This window comes from Gadus morhua, chromosome 7, assembly GCF_902167405.1.
Source record: "Gadus morhua chromosome 7, gadMor3.0, whole genome shotgun sequence".
Classification (NCBI taxonomy): Eukaryota; Metazoa; Chordata; class Actinopteri; order Gadiformes; family Gadidae; genus Gadus; species Gadus morhua.
The window spans coordinates 13,355,924-13,373,423 of NC_044054.1; the positions used below are offsets into that span (position 1 = coordinate 13,355,924).

Genomic DNA, 17,500 nt, shown 5'->3' on the forward strand with positions numbered 1-17,500 from the left:
AAATTCCCTCAAAAAGAGATGTGGTCCAATTGGAATGAGAAACACAATCCGTGGCCTTTGCAGCGTTTGAAAACATGCTAAAAACACTTGGCCAGCTGACAGCTGCACACATGTGTAGAGGAACATGTCTCCCAGGCGAGGGGGAGAGGGAAAGGGTGAGAGGGGGTCAAGCAGGGACTCCCCCACCTCTCTCTCTCTCGCTCTGTCTACTTCTCACTCTGTCCTTCTCCCCTCCCCCTCTCTGCCCTTCCCCTCCCCCTCTCTAACCTCCTCTCTCTTCCTCCCCCTCTCTCCCTCCTACTCTTTCGCTCTCTCCTCCTCCTCCCCCCCCCCCCCCCCCCCCCCCCCCCCCCTCTCTCTAAGTTCTCATTACAGCATCCTTCAGACCCGGTCACATCTGCAAGTCTCCGGCGGTCAAACATAAATAACTAAGATTCTGCCCCCAGGTACCCGCTGAACTATGCGATCCTCTAGTTAAGGTTTATTAGTGTAAGCCCCTTTATCGCGGTTGCCATGGCTACGGTCTCTCCAGGGGGGCTCCACAGGGCTAGACACTTTTTGTGTCGAGGTCTTGCGTGAAGTAAAATAAAATAAAAATCAGATGAAAGGGTAGCAATGGTAGCAACACCACAGTAAATGACTCCAACTGGAAAATGAAACCGAGGTGCACTAAAGCTCTTCAGTTGTCCTCCTTTTTTGTGGGGGGAGGGAGATCGGCCTAGATTATTGACCTGGCATGAATGCAATATCTCTGAACGGATGAAAAAACACAGCGCAATACCTGTTCTCTTTCTATTTTTAGTCGCAACGTCGTGATCTGTAGAGCGACTGGATTTGAGGCAACACCAAAAAATATGGCACAGCAAATGTGTGTCAATACTCGCTCGGGGGACCCAGAAAAAAAGCATTTGCAAAAGAAATCCGCCAGTTAACATGTGTCCCCCCCCCCCCCCGCCCCTTGAAATGAAGCAATGCTGGTCTACAGGACCTTCCACTTCAAATTAATTCTGCAGACATTTTCTGGCATGTATTTATTTATTTTGTTGCTTCTATCCCGGCTTAGAGCAGTTTGCGGTATTATTTGAACACACGGAGCAGATGCCTTTTTAAGCTGTTTAAACCTGATAGATGGGGGGACACAAAGCAGATGGCCCTGTCTGCTCGGGCCAGATAGCCGGTGAGAGAGAGTGCACGGCGGTTCCTGCTACAGTGTCCAGCCGCTCAGCCGGGTCCCGTGGTCTTGTGCACCTCAGCGCAGGATCCCTGGCCCTGTCACCTCCACTCGCTGGCCACTGGAGTTCCCTGAGCAGTGCCAGGGCTGCATAACTGAGTTTCAGGGGGGATGTCTTCTTCCTCCTGCGTGTGTGTGTGTGTGTGTGTGTGTGTGTGTGTGTGTGTGTGTGTGTGTGTGTGTGTGTGTGTGTGTGTGTGTGTGTGTGTGTGTGTGTGTGTGTGTGTGTGTGTGTGTGTGCGCGTGCGTGCGTGCGTGCGTGCGCGCGCGCGCGTGCGTGCGTGCGTGTGTGTGTGTGTGTGTGTGTGTGTGTGTGTGCATGAGTGAGTTTGGCCTCTTCTCCACTTCTGTTTCAGTGGCTAGACAACCAGTGTCTCCGGTGATGTATTGGGATTTCTGGCCACCTAAGCCTGTGCCTAATGGACAGAGAGGATAGCTTCGAATGCCGTGTCGCTGATGATGGTCTATTGTAACATAGCCGTGGTATCCCTCACTGTGCTTTTGTTTTCATTCTGGTTTCTCCTCCCGAAGAAGTTGAGTTCTGCGGGGAATCAAGGCCGATGAAGCTGGATAGGGCGCGCGGATCATAAATCACCCCCGCCCTCTCCACTCTCAGTCTCCGTTGAATTGCGGGGTTTTCTTTACACTCAATATTTCATCCTTGTTCCTTCCCATTGTCATCGTCCTTCCATCTCCCTGTAAGTCTTGATGACTCGTTTAAGCTGCTTATATAACCACCACCCTTCTCTCCTCTATTCCAAATCTGTAGGTCTTGGTTGTTTTCTTAAAGACATGCGTAACTGGCCTTCTGCCATGCGTCGTCAATGTGTTTGAGGAGATCTTTCCAATGTAAACACGTTCCTGGAAAGGGGGCGGCTGACAAACTGTGTGCGTTTCTGTCCATTACAGTGAGATATCTGGTCCAGATAGGCCTACTCAGCACAGACTGGCCTCCTAGCAGATAACAACAAACCCGCCCCGGGTGGGACGTTGCGAGGCGTAATGACTCAAGGGGACGGTACTTTCATGTCACGCTTTAATGTACAAACGGGAAAACCAGGTTTACAGTAAGCACTGCGGCGCTCTGTTTACAGTATATTCCGTTTATACTGGATTTCAGTTGGCAGTCCCCGCAATTAGCAAAGTGCATCCTGATGGCGTGGAAGATCGTTCCCTGGCACCGAGTGATATAAATATTTACAACACTGTACTTGTGAAAAATAATTCAAAAAGTACTCGCTTGGTGTTTACAAAACACACATCATAAGGCCTGTACTTATTGCTCCCCAAATGGACTCTATATGCATACAAGTTGATGTTAAAGTCATCTGTGAGCCACTGTTGTTCGACATGCAAACACAAATGTGGGTACGGCAACACAGGGAAAAACCTCTGTGGGTAAATAAAGAATTGGAAGGTAGGTGGTGATGCAAAGATCCTAGCCGGAGAGCAGGATACTTGGTCCATTGTAATACCAAGTGGGGTTATAAACTGTACATCAATTTCCCAGTGTAAACATCTGTTACAGCTGACGTCAAGAACCATATGCATCTGTCCTGACCAGTTGAGGACACTGCCGGGGTCAGCTTTCATTTGACAACCAATAACAATGTCAATTTAACTAGCCAAATGTGTGAATATAAAGTCACCGAAACAGCGCCATGAAGCAAACGAACACCGCGGTTCACGAACCACGTTGGACTTTATTGTCTCTTAAACGTCAGCTACGAGGAGACCTAATGATATCATGATGACAAATGCCACTGGGAATAGCTTATTACGTATGTGTGCTTATTCATTCCACAGTGCTTTAATCTCTGTTAGAAGAACCAACGCATCATCAGCCTCACCCAAAGGAAAAACATTATCGTGACTTCACAGATGATCGAGTGGATAGGTGATTCATAACCTGTAAATCTGTTCAATGCTAGACAGACCTCTGGCATCTCTCGGAGGACCTACCGACATGAGACTCACTAATGGAACCCAGGTAGGACCTACAGACACAAGGATCACTAATGGAGCCAGCTAGGACCTACAGACACGAGACTCACTAATGGAACTAGCTAGGACCTACAGACACGAGACTCAAAATGGAAGCTAGGAGCTAAAGACACGAGACTCACAATGGAAGCTAGGAGCTAAAGACACGAGACTCACAATGGAAGCTAGGAGCTGAATACACGAGACTCGCAATGGAAGCTAGGAGCTACTTGAGCATGAGAGAATGAATTAATAAAAAACGGCCAAAATGTGTCTAACGACACTTTCGAACACCATACTGCTAGGGAACATGGGTTGAAATGAGACAGAGATTATGTACATGACTTAAAGAAGACACTGGTATGTCAAACGTCATACTCTTCCCGACAATTTGATGTTCTCCTCTCAGCGAGGCCAGCAGAACAGTACATAAGTCAACCAGGGATCGGAGCCCTCCAAGAGCTCAAGTTAACAGCAGCTCGCTCCGCCGTGCGCTTGAAGCCAAGTGGCAGCTGCAGACTCAAGCTATAAAAAAAAAGGAAAATCAAATTTGAGAATGGATGCCTTTCCTCCATGTCAAGATATCATACCCCGAGCAACAGCTGGAGAAGTCCAGCAGAATAGAGAGCCCCCAAGAACAAAGCCAGGGCCACAAGCAACAATACGATAGCTATATTCAACACAAGGTTGTTAGACCTAGGGAAGATCAAAAAGCGCTTCCTCTGACACGACTTTGAGCTTTTGGCTTTTTGTCCCGACCAAAGCAGCCAAGCTGCCATCACCCTGAGAAGGCATTACAGGGTAGCAGGGGGAGAAACGAGGAACCTTAAGAGTGGAAAGAGTTTTTCAACCGCAGGACACTTGTCACTGTAACACAACGCCTGTTTAAGCAGCGCCCGACTGGAGTATAAAACCCACAGCCCAGGGTCCGCCTGCCCTGTGACCAATCAGCTCTGCTCTAAATCAAACAATATGTCAGCCAAATGGCCTAGGTTGTTTAAGAAATTGACTATTGTGAAAATATTTTGACGTAAAACACGGACATGGTCTAAAAATGGATTCTGCTCTGTGGGATTTTTGGACATGCATTATGCTGGAACCCGGGCCACGCCAAATGTTATCCACATTTCTCTGGCATCGATGCCTCTTGTTATCACAACTACAATAACTTCCTAAATCGACAAAAGCATGTGGATGATATTTGGTACGGCTCTTTATGCTTTGTGTGTGCACAGAAATGAATATGTTCCCTTTCGTCTTAGGACTACTCTGTGGACCACAGAGACTAAGAGAGATGGATGTTTTTGGAGTGCATTGTGTAAACTGTCAAAGACATGTTCACCGTTCACAAACACATGGACCTAGTAGCAACGTCCATTTCACAAAACTGCATTCAATCTGCAAAAAGAAAAAGATTGAATGTGCTTTTAACAAACACAGTAGGGTTTATGTTGGCAAACTCTGTCCCAATACATCATCCGGGGTGAGGAATGGTTGCTTTCTTCTGCGGTAGTAATTGCTATGCTTCTGGGAGAAAGAGCAAACAAACTGATGTCATATCGCGCAATATGCAGCGATTTCGTGTCTGTCGTATTATGATTAGCTAAAACAAACGAAGGGGGAGAAATCGCATGTCACAAGAATATTATGAGATGTGTATTGCCTCAGCCTACTCCCAAAAACATTGGTAAATATACAGCAACTGCATTTTTTTTTCTTTATGAGCTCTCCGACATGATGTTCCAGCTGCAAAGCCCCAAGCTTCTAAAGTAAGAGCAGGTTTTGGGTTACTTTTATTTTGAAGATCCACAGTAATTTACTTCCTGGCGTGGACACAGTAGGTCACATATGGTCTCTAAACAGGATCAGAGGAATATTTGGGATTTGTGTACCCCCACAAGTTCTTTCCTTAAAAATGCCTCAGTGCCAAACAACAAACCACTGTCAGAGCCAATGAAAATCAGACAGGCCAATTCTTCTGTTTTTTATGAGAATTGGAAAGATATCCACAGCTGATATTGTTTGCTGAACAACTATTTGTTTGCTTGAACCACACTCTCTTCCTCAAGGCTTTCTTGTTCATCACCACATATACAAATAGGCCTACTGGTTTTGCCATACATGAGAAACTTTCAAAAAGGTATTAATCCCTTCATTTACATCTAAAGTGTCAGGTCAAAACATTTCCAAACCTTTTTGGCACGTTGAAGTCACTTAGTAGAAAGATTTTTTCTTCAGCACGAAGATAGTTTTTATCATCACATACACCCAATTTATACCATAAATCAGTTTATATATACATATATATATATATATATATTAGAGCTGTCAAGCGATTAAAATATTTAATCGTGATTAATCGCATTAATGTCATAGTTAACTCACGATTAATCGCGATTAATCGCAAATTATTTTTCTATACTAAATATCCCTTCATTTTTTTGTCCCATAATTCTTCTCATTTTAATTCTCTTATCAACATGGTGAAGTGCATCGGCTTGCCTTGTGCAAATGATTTTTTATTGATAACAACATTGGCATATGCTGATCAAAACAGGACGATACAAAAAAAGAGCCTATAGTGCAATTAAACGACTGCTTTCAACAAATGTCATTTGAACATAGCAGTCAGGCTACTGCCTCTTTGTTTTGAGCCAAAGAATATATATTTTTATTTTTATTTTTTTTAATAAAATAATTTCGTTAATCGCGCGATAATTTTTTTAACGCCGTTAAAATTGGTTTGCGTTAACGCCGTTAATAACGCGTTTAACTGACAGCTCTAATATATATATATATATATATATATATATATATATATATATATATATATATATATATATATATATATATATATATATATATATGTACATACATATATATATATATATATATATATATATATATATATATATATATATATATATATATTAGAGCTGTCAGTTAAACGCGTTATTAACGGCGTTAACGCAAACCAATATATATATATATATATATATATATATATTAGTGCTGTCAAGTGATTAAAATATGTAATCACGATTAATCGCATTAATGTCATAGTTAACTCGCAATTTTTTTCTATGCTTAATATCCCTTGATTTCTTTGTCCCATTAATTTTTCTAATTTTAAAGCTCTTATCAACATGGAGAAGTGCATCGGCTTGCCTTGTGCAAATGTTTTTTTATTGATAACAACATTGGCATATACTGATCAAAACAGGACGATATAAAAAAAAGCCTATAGTGCAATTAAACGATGAACATACAAACATACTGCTTCTTTGTTTTGAGAAAAAAAAATTGCGTTAATTGCGCGATAAAAAAATGAATGCCGTTAAAATTGGTTTGCGTTAACGCCGTTAATAACGCGTTTAACTGACAGCACTAATATATATATATGTATATATATATATATATATATATATATATATGCTTCTTCTTTATGTACTTATCTACCCTGACATTTGTATATATTATTGGCATATTAATTTAACCCCTAAGAATTGTTTCTCTGCAATCTATCCATTTGTTTAACTATTTTAACTCCTAAGCCCTCTAGAAACGCTATAGCCCTTTCTTCTTTTTTTTTTTTCTTTGTGTACTGGGGTTCTGTTGTCTACCGTGAGTTTATTGTTTGGTCTTGTCCTGTCTTGTCCAGATATATTCCCACAGGGATAATAAAAGTACCCATCCATCTATCTTATAATTATAGGGTTCAAACTTTCTTTAACCTGTATCACGGCCCTGGTGGCAGGTCGCAGTATTTCATCTGTCCCAACAGCCATGCTAATGCACCGTAGTGTGTAGCATGTTGGGCAAACACTAAGCATACACTCGTGTCATAGCATTTTTAGCTAAGTTGCCAAAGCGACGGTTACGGTTGAGTTCTGTGACAGTTTGTATGTCAATGGAAAAACATATTATTTCTATGTGATGAGTACACGTCACATCACAAACCAATATACCAAATCACATACAGATGATTAGCTAAAGTTTTTTGCACAAAAGGCATAAGCTAGCATTCTTCAGCGCGTTTGAAGCAGAAAACACTGAAATCAATCGTAACACACACAGCCTGATCTCAGGTCAGGAACTTAAGAAGTAGACGTAATTTCATGTTTAATTATTGCTGCTGTGGATCATAGGGTTTTCTTAAGTAAATTTTCGTATTTCAATAAAAATAATAAATAGCTAAAAGGATGCAGCTACATAATATAACTCTCTCTCGGCACCAGGAGAGGACTAAGTGATTTCACACACATAAATTCGGAGGGAAAGAGAAAGCCAAGACATTAATCAATGGTGTTAAAGGAATGTTTTAAAGGTAGAGATTTCATGCCATAAATCATAGTTAATATTCATTATCGTCTTGGGAAGGATAACTTTTCTTTATTTAACTGCTTATTCTTAGATGCTAGAAGTCTAAATTACCATAAATGAAGACCCAAAGAAGAGGTCATTAAAGAGTGTGTGTGTGTGCTTGTGTGTGTGTGTGTGTGTGTGTGTGTGTGTGTGTGTGTGTGTGTGTGTGTGTGTGTGTGTGTGTGTGCGCGTATGTGTGTGTCTTTGTGTGTATTGAAATGCTGTAAAATGATAAAGTAGTGATGCTTTTAGCAAATGTATGATAGTGTCATTTTGTGGTAAAACATGCCACTATTTGTTTGGTTTTTAAGCTCAAATCAAAGATATGGATGGAATAATAACTATTTTACAACTCAGGGAGGGATGGAAGGCAAGGCAGGGTGTCATGTTTCAGTAAATCAACTGAAAGAGGAGGATACAGTTGGCAAGGTTGTTGTTTTTCAACTAAATGAATGATGGGCTAACTCTAAATCCAACATTCCCAATAAGTACTTGGAAATGTCCTAAAACTTGCTGATATCAGAACATACTTAGTTAGTTCATGTATTAAGCAATGAGTAACTGACCGAACACATACAACGTTCACTAAATAATGACAATCGTCAAAACTATGATTACTTGAACAATGTTGATCATTTCAGCATTTGATAGTATTGCAGGTATTGGGCAGTCCATTACGTTTATTTTTGTATGCCCGTTTTATTGCTAAGTCTGTTTTAACATGACATATCTACAGAGAGAGAGATCGAAAGAGACACAGAGAGTGAGAGAGATTACAGAGAGAGCGTGAGAGAACAAGAGAGCGACACAGAGTAAGAAAGATGGAAACAGAGATAGAGTAATAGAGTGGGAACATTGGAGAGAGAGAGATAGAGAGATAGAGAGGGAGAGAGAGACAGAAACAGAGAGCGAGACACAGAGAGAGGGACAGAGAGAGGGAGAGAGAGAGGGAGAGAGGGACAGAAACAGAGAGCGAGACACAGAGAGAGGGACAGAGAGAGCGAGAGAGAGAGGGAGAGAGGGACAGAAACAGAGAGCGAGACACAGAGAGAGGGACAGAGAGAGGGAGAGAGAGAGGGAGAGAGGGACAGAAACAGAGAGCGAGACACAGAGAGAGGGACAGAGAGAGCAAGAGAGAGAGATAGAGAGAGAGAGAGAGAGAGAGAGAGAGAGAGAGAGAGAGAGAGAGAGAGAGAGAGAGAGAGAGAGAGAGAGAGAGAGAGAGAGAGAGAGAGAGAGAGAGAGAGAGAGGGAGAGAGAGAGAGAGACAGAAACAGAGAGCGAGGCACAGAGAGAGGGACAGAGACAGCGAGAGAGAGAGAGAGATAGAGAGAGAGAGAGAGAGAGAGAGAGAGAGAGAGAGACAGAAACAGAGAGCGAGGCACAGAGAGAGGGACAGAGAGAGCGAGACGCAAAGAGAAAAACAGAGGGAGACGGAAACAGAGAGATAGATAAAATGTGACAGAGAGACATAGCCAGAGATGGAAACACAGAGAGAGAGAGAGAGAGAGAGAGAGACAGAGCGAGACAGAGAGGTCCTCTGGGGGCCGAGGTAGGAGGGAATCCCCTGGTGGGAATCTCTACACAGGTGTGCTGGTCTCTGACTGCCCTCACAGCCCGTACACTGCGACCTCCGGACTGAACCCCTCAACGTCTCCCACACCTCGCCTCGTACACGGATCTTCTTTAGCGTTGTTGGACATCACAGCCGATCCTTTCAAAGGCACATTCCCGTTTTTGTTGCTTGATTTACCCGACCTACCCCTCATCCGGGTGATGCTAAGTCTGCCATGCTTAATCGGGGGATCACGTATCGTAAATCGAGCTGTACTGACTTACTGAGGAGGAATGCCCCCTTTGTCCCGCTCCCCTGCCCACTGCGTCGGCCCAGCTAGTGACTTCTGGGTTAAGCCGCTTGTGTGACGCGTAGTTATGGGTCATAATAGGCAAAACATAATGGTTATAATAACATCACTGCTCCCAGTGTAAAGACATCCACAGGTGGCCATGAATGATGGTCGGTAGCCAGTCCAAAAACATGCTGACAAAACTTGAGGTTTTACAGTCCATGAAATAATGGCATTATACAAATCCCATGGTAACCTCAGTTATGTAACCAATTGTTTTATTGGGGGGACGGGGGGGGACGGGGGGGGACGGGGGGGACGGGGGTGGAGGGGGGCTGTGTCTAGTGTGGCCTCTGACTAATTCAAAGTCTCTTTCAGTTAATTTGTTATGTCTTCATTAGTTGAGCAATGATTATTTCTTCCTTAAAAGTCAGCTGACACTTTCAAACGTGCACGATGATAAAAATGATCTCTGATAAAGGGGAGAGATCCAGCACAAAATGGCCTCCAAACATTTCTTTCAAAACAAAAACAAACCAAACAGAAAAAAGGAGCTGCATTAAAAAAACAGACCTTCTACCCACTGTCTGAAACTAGTTCTAGTGACTTTAGCGCAGACGCTCAAAGGAAAAAGTGGGTTCGGTTGCGGCGGTGTCCTGAAGATGTTTGGAGGAGCTGAATGGGGTAGGGGGTGGGGGGTTGGCGGTGGGGGGGGCAGGGCTTTCCTGTGACCCCAGGTCACACCACAGCGACGAGCTGGGGCTTGTACCTGCCACCAGTGAGCAGGCACATTGCTACGTTTGGGACTCGGAAAAAAGACAAGCAGCTGCGATTTTGATTCTGCAATTTGTGTTTGGATGAGACGATTAGCCTTCAGCGAACACAAAGTAGGCCAACTGAACTCACCCTGAATGTGTGACGGTGCCGATCCCAACATGACATCAAAACAGTATATAAATCATATTTGAACAATACAACTTAATCAGATGTTCCTTACTCAAGCACAGTTTGTCAATTACTAAGTAGCTACTTAGATGATCCTGTCAAAACACATTCCTATAAAGCCAAGGCATTTAGTCTAATTGAACGCTGTTGCTGTGAAGACAATCATTTGATTTTTATTGTTGATTTTGCGGTGCCTCTGATAACCTGTCCAGAGACCCGGGTCGACGTTACACACGCTGTCCGCTACCACGGAGCCCTCCACGACCCGCAAACACCCTGTGGAGCCGAGGCTAAGCCTTGACACCTTGCACCGTTCTCCATGTATACCCGCCTTCTAGCTGTCACGGCAGAAAACACGCAGGCGACAATGCACGCACCACACAGACACACACACACACACACACACACACACACACACACACACACACACACACACACACACACACACACACACACACACACACACACACACACACACACACACACACACACACACACACACACACACACACACACTTACACACAAGAGGGTGAGAGACAACGAAAGGGAGAGAGAGAGAGACAGAGAGTGAGAGAGCGCACCACCTCTCATGTCATTTTACCTGCGGTTGGATCAATCTCTTTCTCCTTTGGTGCCTTCTTAGCTCCCTTCTTTCTGCCTTTTCTCTCTTTCTTTCTTCCCTCCGACATGCTGTCAGTACAAAGTTTAAATCCTCTGAGGAGAAGGGGGGGGGGGGGGGGAAACTGCCGCGCAAGGAGAAAAGAAAAAAGAACGGCAGGTAGGTAGTCCTTGAGGGGAATGTGTGACAGGCAGGGGAAGCACGGTATGAGCTTGTACGGACAGCTCTCTCCAACTATATAGTCTCAGAGCAATCAGCCACGCAAGGATCCACCTCCTCCCAGCAGGGCAGAGGGAGAGAAAGGGAGGGAGAGGGAGACGCGAGGGAGAGAGAAAGAGGGAGAGAAGGGAGGGAGAGGGAGGGAGGGAGGTTGGGAGAGTGGAAGGGAGGGATTTAGCGGGAGAGAGAAGTGACAGGGGGGGAGGAGGGAGGGAGGGAGGGAGGGAGGGAGGGAGTCAGTGGGGAGGAAAATACAGAAAGAAGGTAGGCACACACGTTACAAGAAAACTGGAAACGGAAAAAGAAGAACGACGGGAGAACGGGAGGGAAAGAGAGCGAGAGGGAGAGGGAGAGGGAGGGAGGGAGGGAGGGAAGGAAAGAGGGAGGGAGAGAGGGTGGGGGGAGAATGGGAAGGCATTTCCCATTGCTTAAAGGCAATTGCCTGTTCCCTTAGAGGATCTTTGTGATAAGCAGGGACTCTTCCAGGCCCTCTAGCCGCCGCAGAGTGCATTGAGCAGAGCAGCTTCAGGGGTGATCCAGACACCCCCGACAGGGGCCACCCTGCAGGGGTCCGGGGGCTCTGACGCCCCACCCCAAGACCATCAGAGGGAGAGAGAGAGAGAGAGAGAGAGAGAGAGAGAGAGAGAGAGAGAGAGAGAGAGAGAGAGAGAGAGAGAGAGAGAGAGAGAGAGAGACAGAGAGAGAGAGAGAGAGACAGAGAGAGAGAGAGAGAGAGAGAGAGAGAGAGAGAGAGAGAGAGAGAGAGAGAGAGAGAGAGAGAGAGAGAGAGAGAGAGAGAGAGAGAGAGACAGAGAGAGAGAGAGAGACAGAGAGAGAGAGAGAGAGAGAGAGAGAGAGAGAGAGAGAGAGGGAGAGAGAGACAGAGAGAGAGAGAGAGAGAGAGAGAGAGAGAGAGAGAGAGAGAGAGAGAGACAGAGAGAGAGAGAGAGAGAGAGAGAGAGAGAGAGAGAGAGAGAGAGAGAGAGAGAGAGAGAGAGAGGGAACTGCGTCCACACCACATTGGAATAAACGGCCCCATGCTGAAGTGCAGGCAGAGGATTAACGTCGTCCCCTTGCGTTGACCCCACCCAATTCACTCTGACCGGGACCCGCCCTTGCCAGGTTTGGGGGTTGGGGCTGGGGGCTGGGGGCTGAGGGGGGGGTTCTTGCATACTCGAGCGAGCCAGGGTCCCGGGACACACAACACATCTGGCTTGGATTTAGTGAGCAGCACAATCACAATGTTTTCAGATAGTCCAGAGCAGCAGGGCCTGAGAACAGCCGAATGAACAAATGACATGACGGAGGTGGCACCTTGAAAATCATACCAGATCTCCCTCCCTCTCTCCCACTCCCTCCCATTACTCCCCTCCATCCCACTATACTTCTCTCCCTCTATCCCTCCGTCCTTCTTACTCTCCCTCTTTCTCTCCCTCTTCCTCTCCCTCACTCTCTCTACAACCCTTTATTCTCTCCCACTCCGGCACTATCAGTCTCCCTCTCCCCGCCCTTCTGCTCCCTCTTCCCATTACCTTACCTCCTTCTCCCTTTCTCCCTCTCTCTCCCTCTTTTATTTCACTTCCTGCGTCTCTCTCTACCTCCCACTCTTCCTCACCTTTATTCTTTCTTTCTCTCCCTCCCTCCCTCCCTCCCCCAATCCCTCCCCGACCCAGAGCCGCTAACCAGTCCTAACAAGCCTGTGGTTGTATCTCTCTCCTTGCCTCTATTTATCTAGTGATCTCTCTGTCCCTCTCTATGCATCTCTCACTTTCTCTCTCCGTTTCACGCACAAGCACAAGCACATTCACACGCACATAGATGTACACACAGTGCTCACATGTACAAATGGCCAAATTTCCCATCTTGGTCCATCAAAGTGCTCTTCTTATCTTAGAAAACAATTGATGTGATGATTAAGATATAAAAATAAACTAAAATAATAATAACAACAATTATAGCATTCATATATGTATATATGTATACATATATGAATGCTATAATTATATATATATATATATATATATATATATATATATATATATATATATATATATATATATATATATATATATATATATATATATATATATATATATATACATATAGATGTATAATTATATATAGATAGATATATTTATATATATGGCTGATTTGGAGTATGTCATGCCATTATTTAATTGTGATCAGGTAATGACTATCAGGGTAAGATGATGATCTTATGACGGTCATCTTATGACGGCCATCTTACAACGGTCAGGTCATCTTATGACGGTCATCTTACAACGGTCAGGTCATCTTATGACGGTCATCTTATAACGGTCAGGTCATCTTATGACGGTAATTCATGCTGAGTAATTTAAACAGAAAAAGAAGGTCAACCGTACAGTAAATACATTTGCTCTGTATTCGGTGAATCAACAACTGTAATGTTAACAAAAACTTCCGGCAACGTGCAACCTTAACGTCCTGTTTATCTTTTGTTTGACGTGGACAAAAGTACAAAATTAGCCAATGCAACTTTGCGTTTACCGAGATGCTACGTTGCGTTGAGTGGCCACTTAACGTGTCGAAGCATCCTGCTAAACCCCGGGGTTAATGCGGCTAACTCAATTGTTGACCCAGGCTGTATGACTAAACCTCCGCTTCAGTCGGGTGACGTTCAAATTAACTACGCAGGAGCAACAGCCGACAACAGTCGAAATGAAAATGGTGGGGTTAAAAAATAAAGAAAATAATACTTTTAATGACTCATCCATGGGGCCCTCCTGGGTTCTACCTCGATCACACCCTCTCTATCAATCCCTACCTCTCTACTTCTCTCTCTCCCTCTCTATCACTCTCTACCTCTCTCTCTATCACTCCCTACTTCGCTCTCTCTCCCTCTCTATCACTCCCTACTTCTCTCCCTCTCCCTCTCTCTCTCTCTACCTCTCTGAAAGAGGGGAGCTCAAAAGAAGAAGAAATAAGTTGATCCCAAGGTAGGTATAATTACAATAAAGTTAGTTCTTATTGCTCTGTCTCTGTCTCTCTCTGTCTCTCTCTGTCTCTCCTTGTCTCTCCTTGTCTCTCTCTCACTGTCTCTCTCTCTCTGTCTCTCTCTCTGTCTCTCTCTGTCTCTCCTTGTCTCTCTCTCTCTCTCTCTCTCTCTCTCTCTCTCTCTCTCTCTCTCTCTCTCTCTCGGGGGGGCAACCGAGGGTCAGGTCTGGACAGGCCAAGTCTGGGGGCTAGAGGAAGCCAGCAGGGACAAACCTCAAACCTCACCTTTACTATCCCCCCCCCCCCTTCTTCTGGTTTCCTCTCATTGGCTGAGGCTCACCTGATCTGGTCCGTCAGCAGGGACAACCCTCTGTGGAACTGTGTCTGTATGTGTGCGTATGTGTTGGTGCGCAGAGCAAATGTGTGTGTGTGTGTGTGTGTGTGTGTGTGTGTGTGTGTGTGTGTGTGTGTGTGTGTGTGTGTGTGTGTGTCTGTGCATGTGTGTTGGTGTGCAGTGCAAATGTGTGTGTGTGTGTGTGTGTGTGTGTGTGTGTGTGTGTGTGTGTGTGTGTGTGTGTGTGTGTGTGTGTGTGTGTGTGTGGGGGGGGGGGGGGGGTGGTAAGCAGTGCACATGTATGTATTTCTATCTCTACATGTTTGTGTGTCTGTATGTGTACATCTGTGTGTGGGTGTGCACACACATCAGCAGGTTGCCTGGCCCTGGTCTCCCACCAGCCCTGTACACACGCCACCTCCACCTCCACCTCCTCCTCCACCTCCTCCACCCAGCAAGACCAGACATGCTCACACCCTCTGTTTTCTGCTCTCTGTTTTCAGCTCTCTGGCACCTGTGTGTGTGTGTGTGTGTGTCGGGTCTGTGTGTGTGGGTGTGTGTATGTGCATCTGGTATGTGTTTATCTGGAGTGTGTGTGTGTGTGTGTGTGTGTGTTGGGTTGTCTAGTGTGCGTGTCTGTATGTTTGTATGTGTACGCATGCATATGTGTGACTGTGTGTTTGTCCCTGTGTTTTTGTGCGGCATTATATGTGTACGTGTGTGTATATTGTTGTGTGTGCCTGTGTGCCTTAGTGTGTTGGGCAGACCTGTGTGTGTGTGTGTGTGTGTGTGTGTCAGTGTTAGTCTGGATCTATGTGTTGTGTGTGTGTGTGTGTGTATGCCTGTACTCATACGTGTGTGTGCATGTGTGTTAGCGAGGGTTGGGGGCGTGCAGGGTATCGGTGTGTCATAAGACGGTGTAAATGGGAGGTCAGACCTGATTACAAAGGGCGGAGAGGGGGTGAGCGACGGAGCTGTGCCCCTCCTGTCGCTCGCTGACGTCCTTCTTTTGGCCGGTTTGGCGAATGCCAATGGAAGTACTTTCAGTAAAAGTGTGTTTGAGGAGGAATTGAAAAAAACAATATTTGCAGGGTAGGCCTCTAAAAGACGAATAGTAACCAAGTGTGAAGTGAGTAAGCGAGTGCCACACCTACCAACCTCTCCCTTCTCCTTTTCCTCCTCCTCCTCCTCCTCCTCCTCCTCCTCCTCCTCCTCCTCCTCTCTACATCACAAAGCTTGAGGATGCAGGATGAAAGAGGGAAACGCAAGACCAGCTCACCGTGACTAATATGGGTGTACCGCATCTGTGTGTGTGTGTGTGTGTGTGTGTGGGGGGGGGGGGGGTCTATCTAGTATAGTGTATGTGTGTGTGTGTGTGTGTGTGTGTGTGTGTGTGTGTGTGTGTGTGTGTGTGTGTTTGTGTGTGTGTGTGTGTGTGTGTATGTCTGTCTGTCTGTCTGTATATACGTGTGTCTGTGTGAGTGAGTATGTGTGTATCTGTACATGTGTATCTATTTGTATGTGTGTGTGTGTGTGTGTGTGTGTGTGTGTGTGTGTGTGTGTGTGTGTGTGTGTGTGTGTGTGTGTGTGTGTGTGTGTTTGTCTGTGTGTGTGTGTGTGTGTGTGTGTAGGATGAGTAGGACTGCGTCAGCCTTGGGGCCTGTGCTGCTCTAAAGACAAACCCTGCTGTTCTAACTAAACCTCTCTTGCAGCAGTAGCAGCAGCAGCCCCTGAAGAACCAGGTTCTTCTGGTGCACAGAATGGAAGCGGGCCGGGAGGGGAACCTTCCCTATAGACAGCCGCCAAATAAGAGCATGAACACACATTCTCCTGCGAGCTAAGCTGCAACAAACCTCCATGAGCGTCGGTATATTACATATATGTAATATGTATATGTATATATACATTTCTATATGTTTGTGTGCGTTTGTGTGTGTGTAGAGAGAGCCTGGAGGAGATAGCCTGCCATAGATCTGTCATACGTTGCGCTCATAAATGCTTCACCGGCCCCATCTCCGCCTACCACCTAAACCCCGTTCCCCCTGAGTTGCACTTAGGCTCTGGGAAGAAGGGAGGGATAGATAAAGAGAGGGGGAGAGACAGCCAGAGGAGGGGGGAGACTGAGAGAGAGAAGGGGAAGGGAGAGGGCGACCGGGAAAGGGGGGAGAGGAAGAGAGAGAAGGGGAGAGAGAAAGAGGGAGAGAGGGGGGGGTAGAGAGGGCGGAGGGGGTGAGAGAAGATGAGGGAGAAAGTGGAAGAGGGAGAGAGAGGGGGGGTGAGAAAGAAGAAGAAGAGAGAGAAGGGGAGAGAGAAAGAGGAAGAAGGGGAGAGAGGGGGAGGAGAGCAGGGGAAGCGGGGGGCAAGCAGGGGGATTTAGAGGAGAGTGTGAGAGAGAGAGAGAGAGAGAGAGAGAGAGAGAGAGAGAGAGAGAGAGAGAGAGAGAGAGAGAGAAAAGAGAGGGGAAAGGGGGGAAAGAGAGGGCAAGAGTGAGGAAGAGGAGAAAGGGGGGTACAGATTGACAGAGACAGAGGAAGCACCGAATGTTTAAAGCGTGATGGCTCAGGGCAGTCGGCTGCTTGGGGCAGCGTCGTACCTGCACATCGTCATGCAATCAGCCGCTGCTCAACAGCCCCCCAGCGCTCTCTCTCTACCAGCGATGTTTTGGCGGATGTAACACACACACACACGCACACAAACACACACACACACGCATACACGCACGCACGCACGCACACACACACACACACACACACACAAACACACATACACACACACACAGTCGTTAGGCTGCGGTGTTTAGATATGAACACTACTCCTCGCCAACACAACACATATGGGCATGGGGGCGTTGGGGGAGGGGATGGGAGTGATGTCGGGGAGGAGGGGGAGTGCAGGGGTTTGACAAAGAGGAGGAGAGGGAGGGGTGGAGGACAGGAGGAGGGCTGTGGGGGAAGTGGAAGGGGAGTTGAGGGGGGGGGGG

At 46.0% G+C, this 17,500-nt stretch overlaps 1 protein-coding gene across 3 annotated transcripts in view; it reads right to left on the reverse strand.

Annotated features, from left to right (window-relative positions):
• Nucleotides 1-17,500, reverse strand: part of nrg2a (neuregulin 2a) — an 85,979-nt gene that overhangs the window by 44,264 nt on the left and 24,215 nt on the right. The window contains exon 1 of one of the 3 annotated variants that reach the window (XM_030360473.1): nt 10,974-11,319. The exons of the other annotated variants lie outside the window; for them this stretch is intronic. Coding sequence (XP_030216333.1) covers nt 10,974-11,061 — 88 coding nt within the window. The 5' untranslated portion in view covers nt 11,062-11,319. Of the gene's footprint in view, nt 1-10,973; nt 11,320-17,500 lie in introns of those variants that run through there. 3 annotated transcript variants of the gene reach the window in all.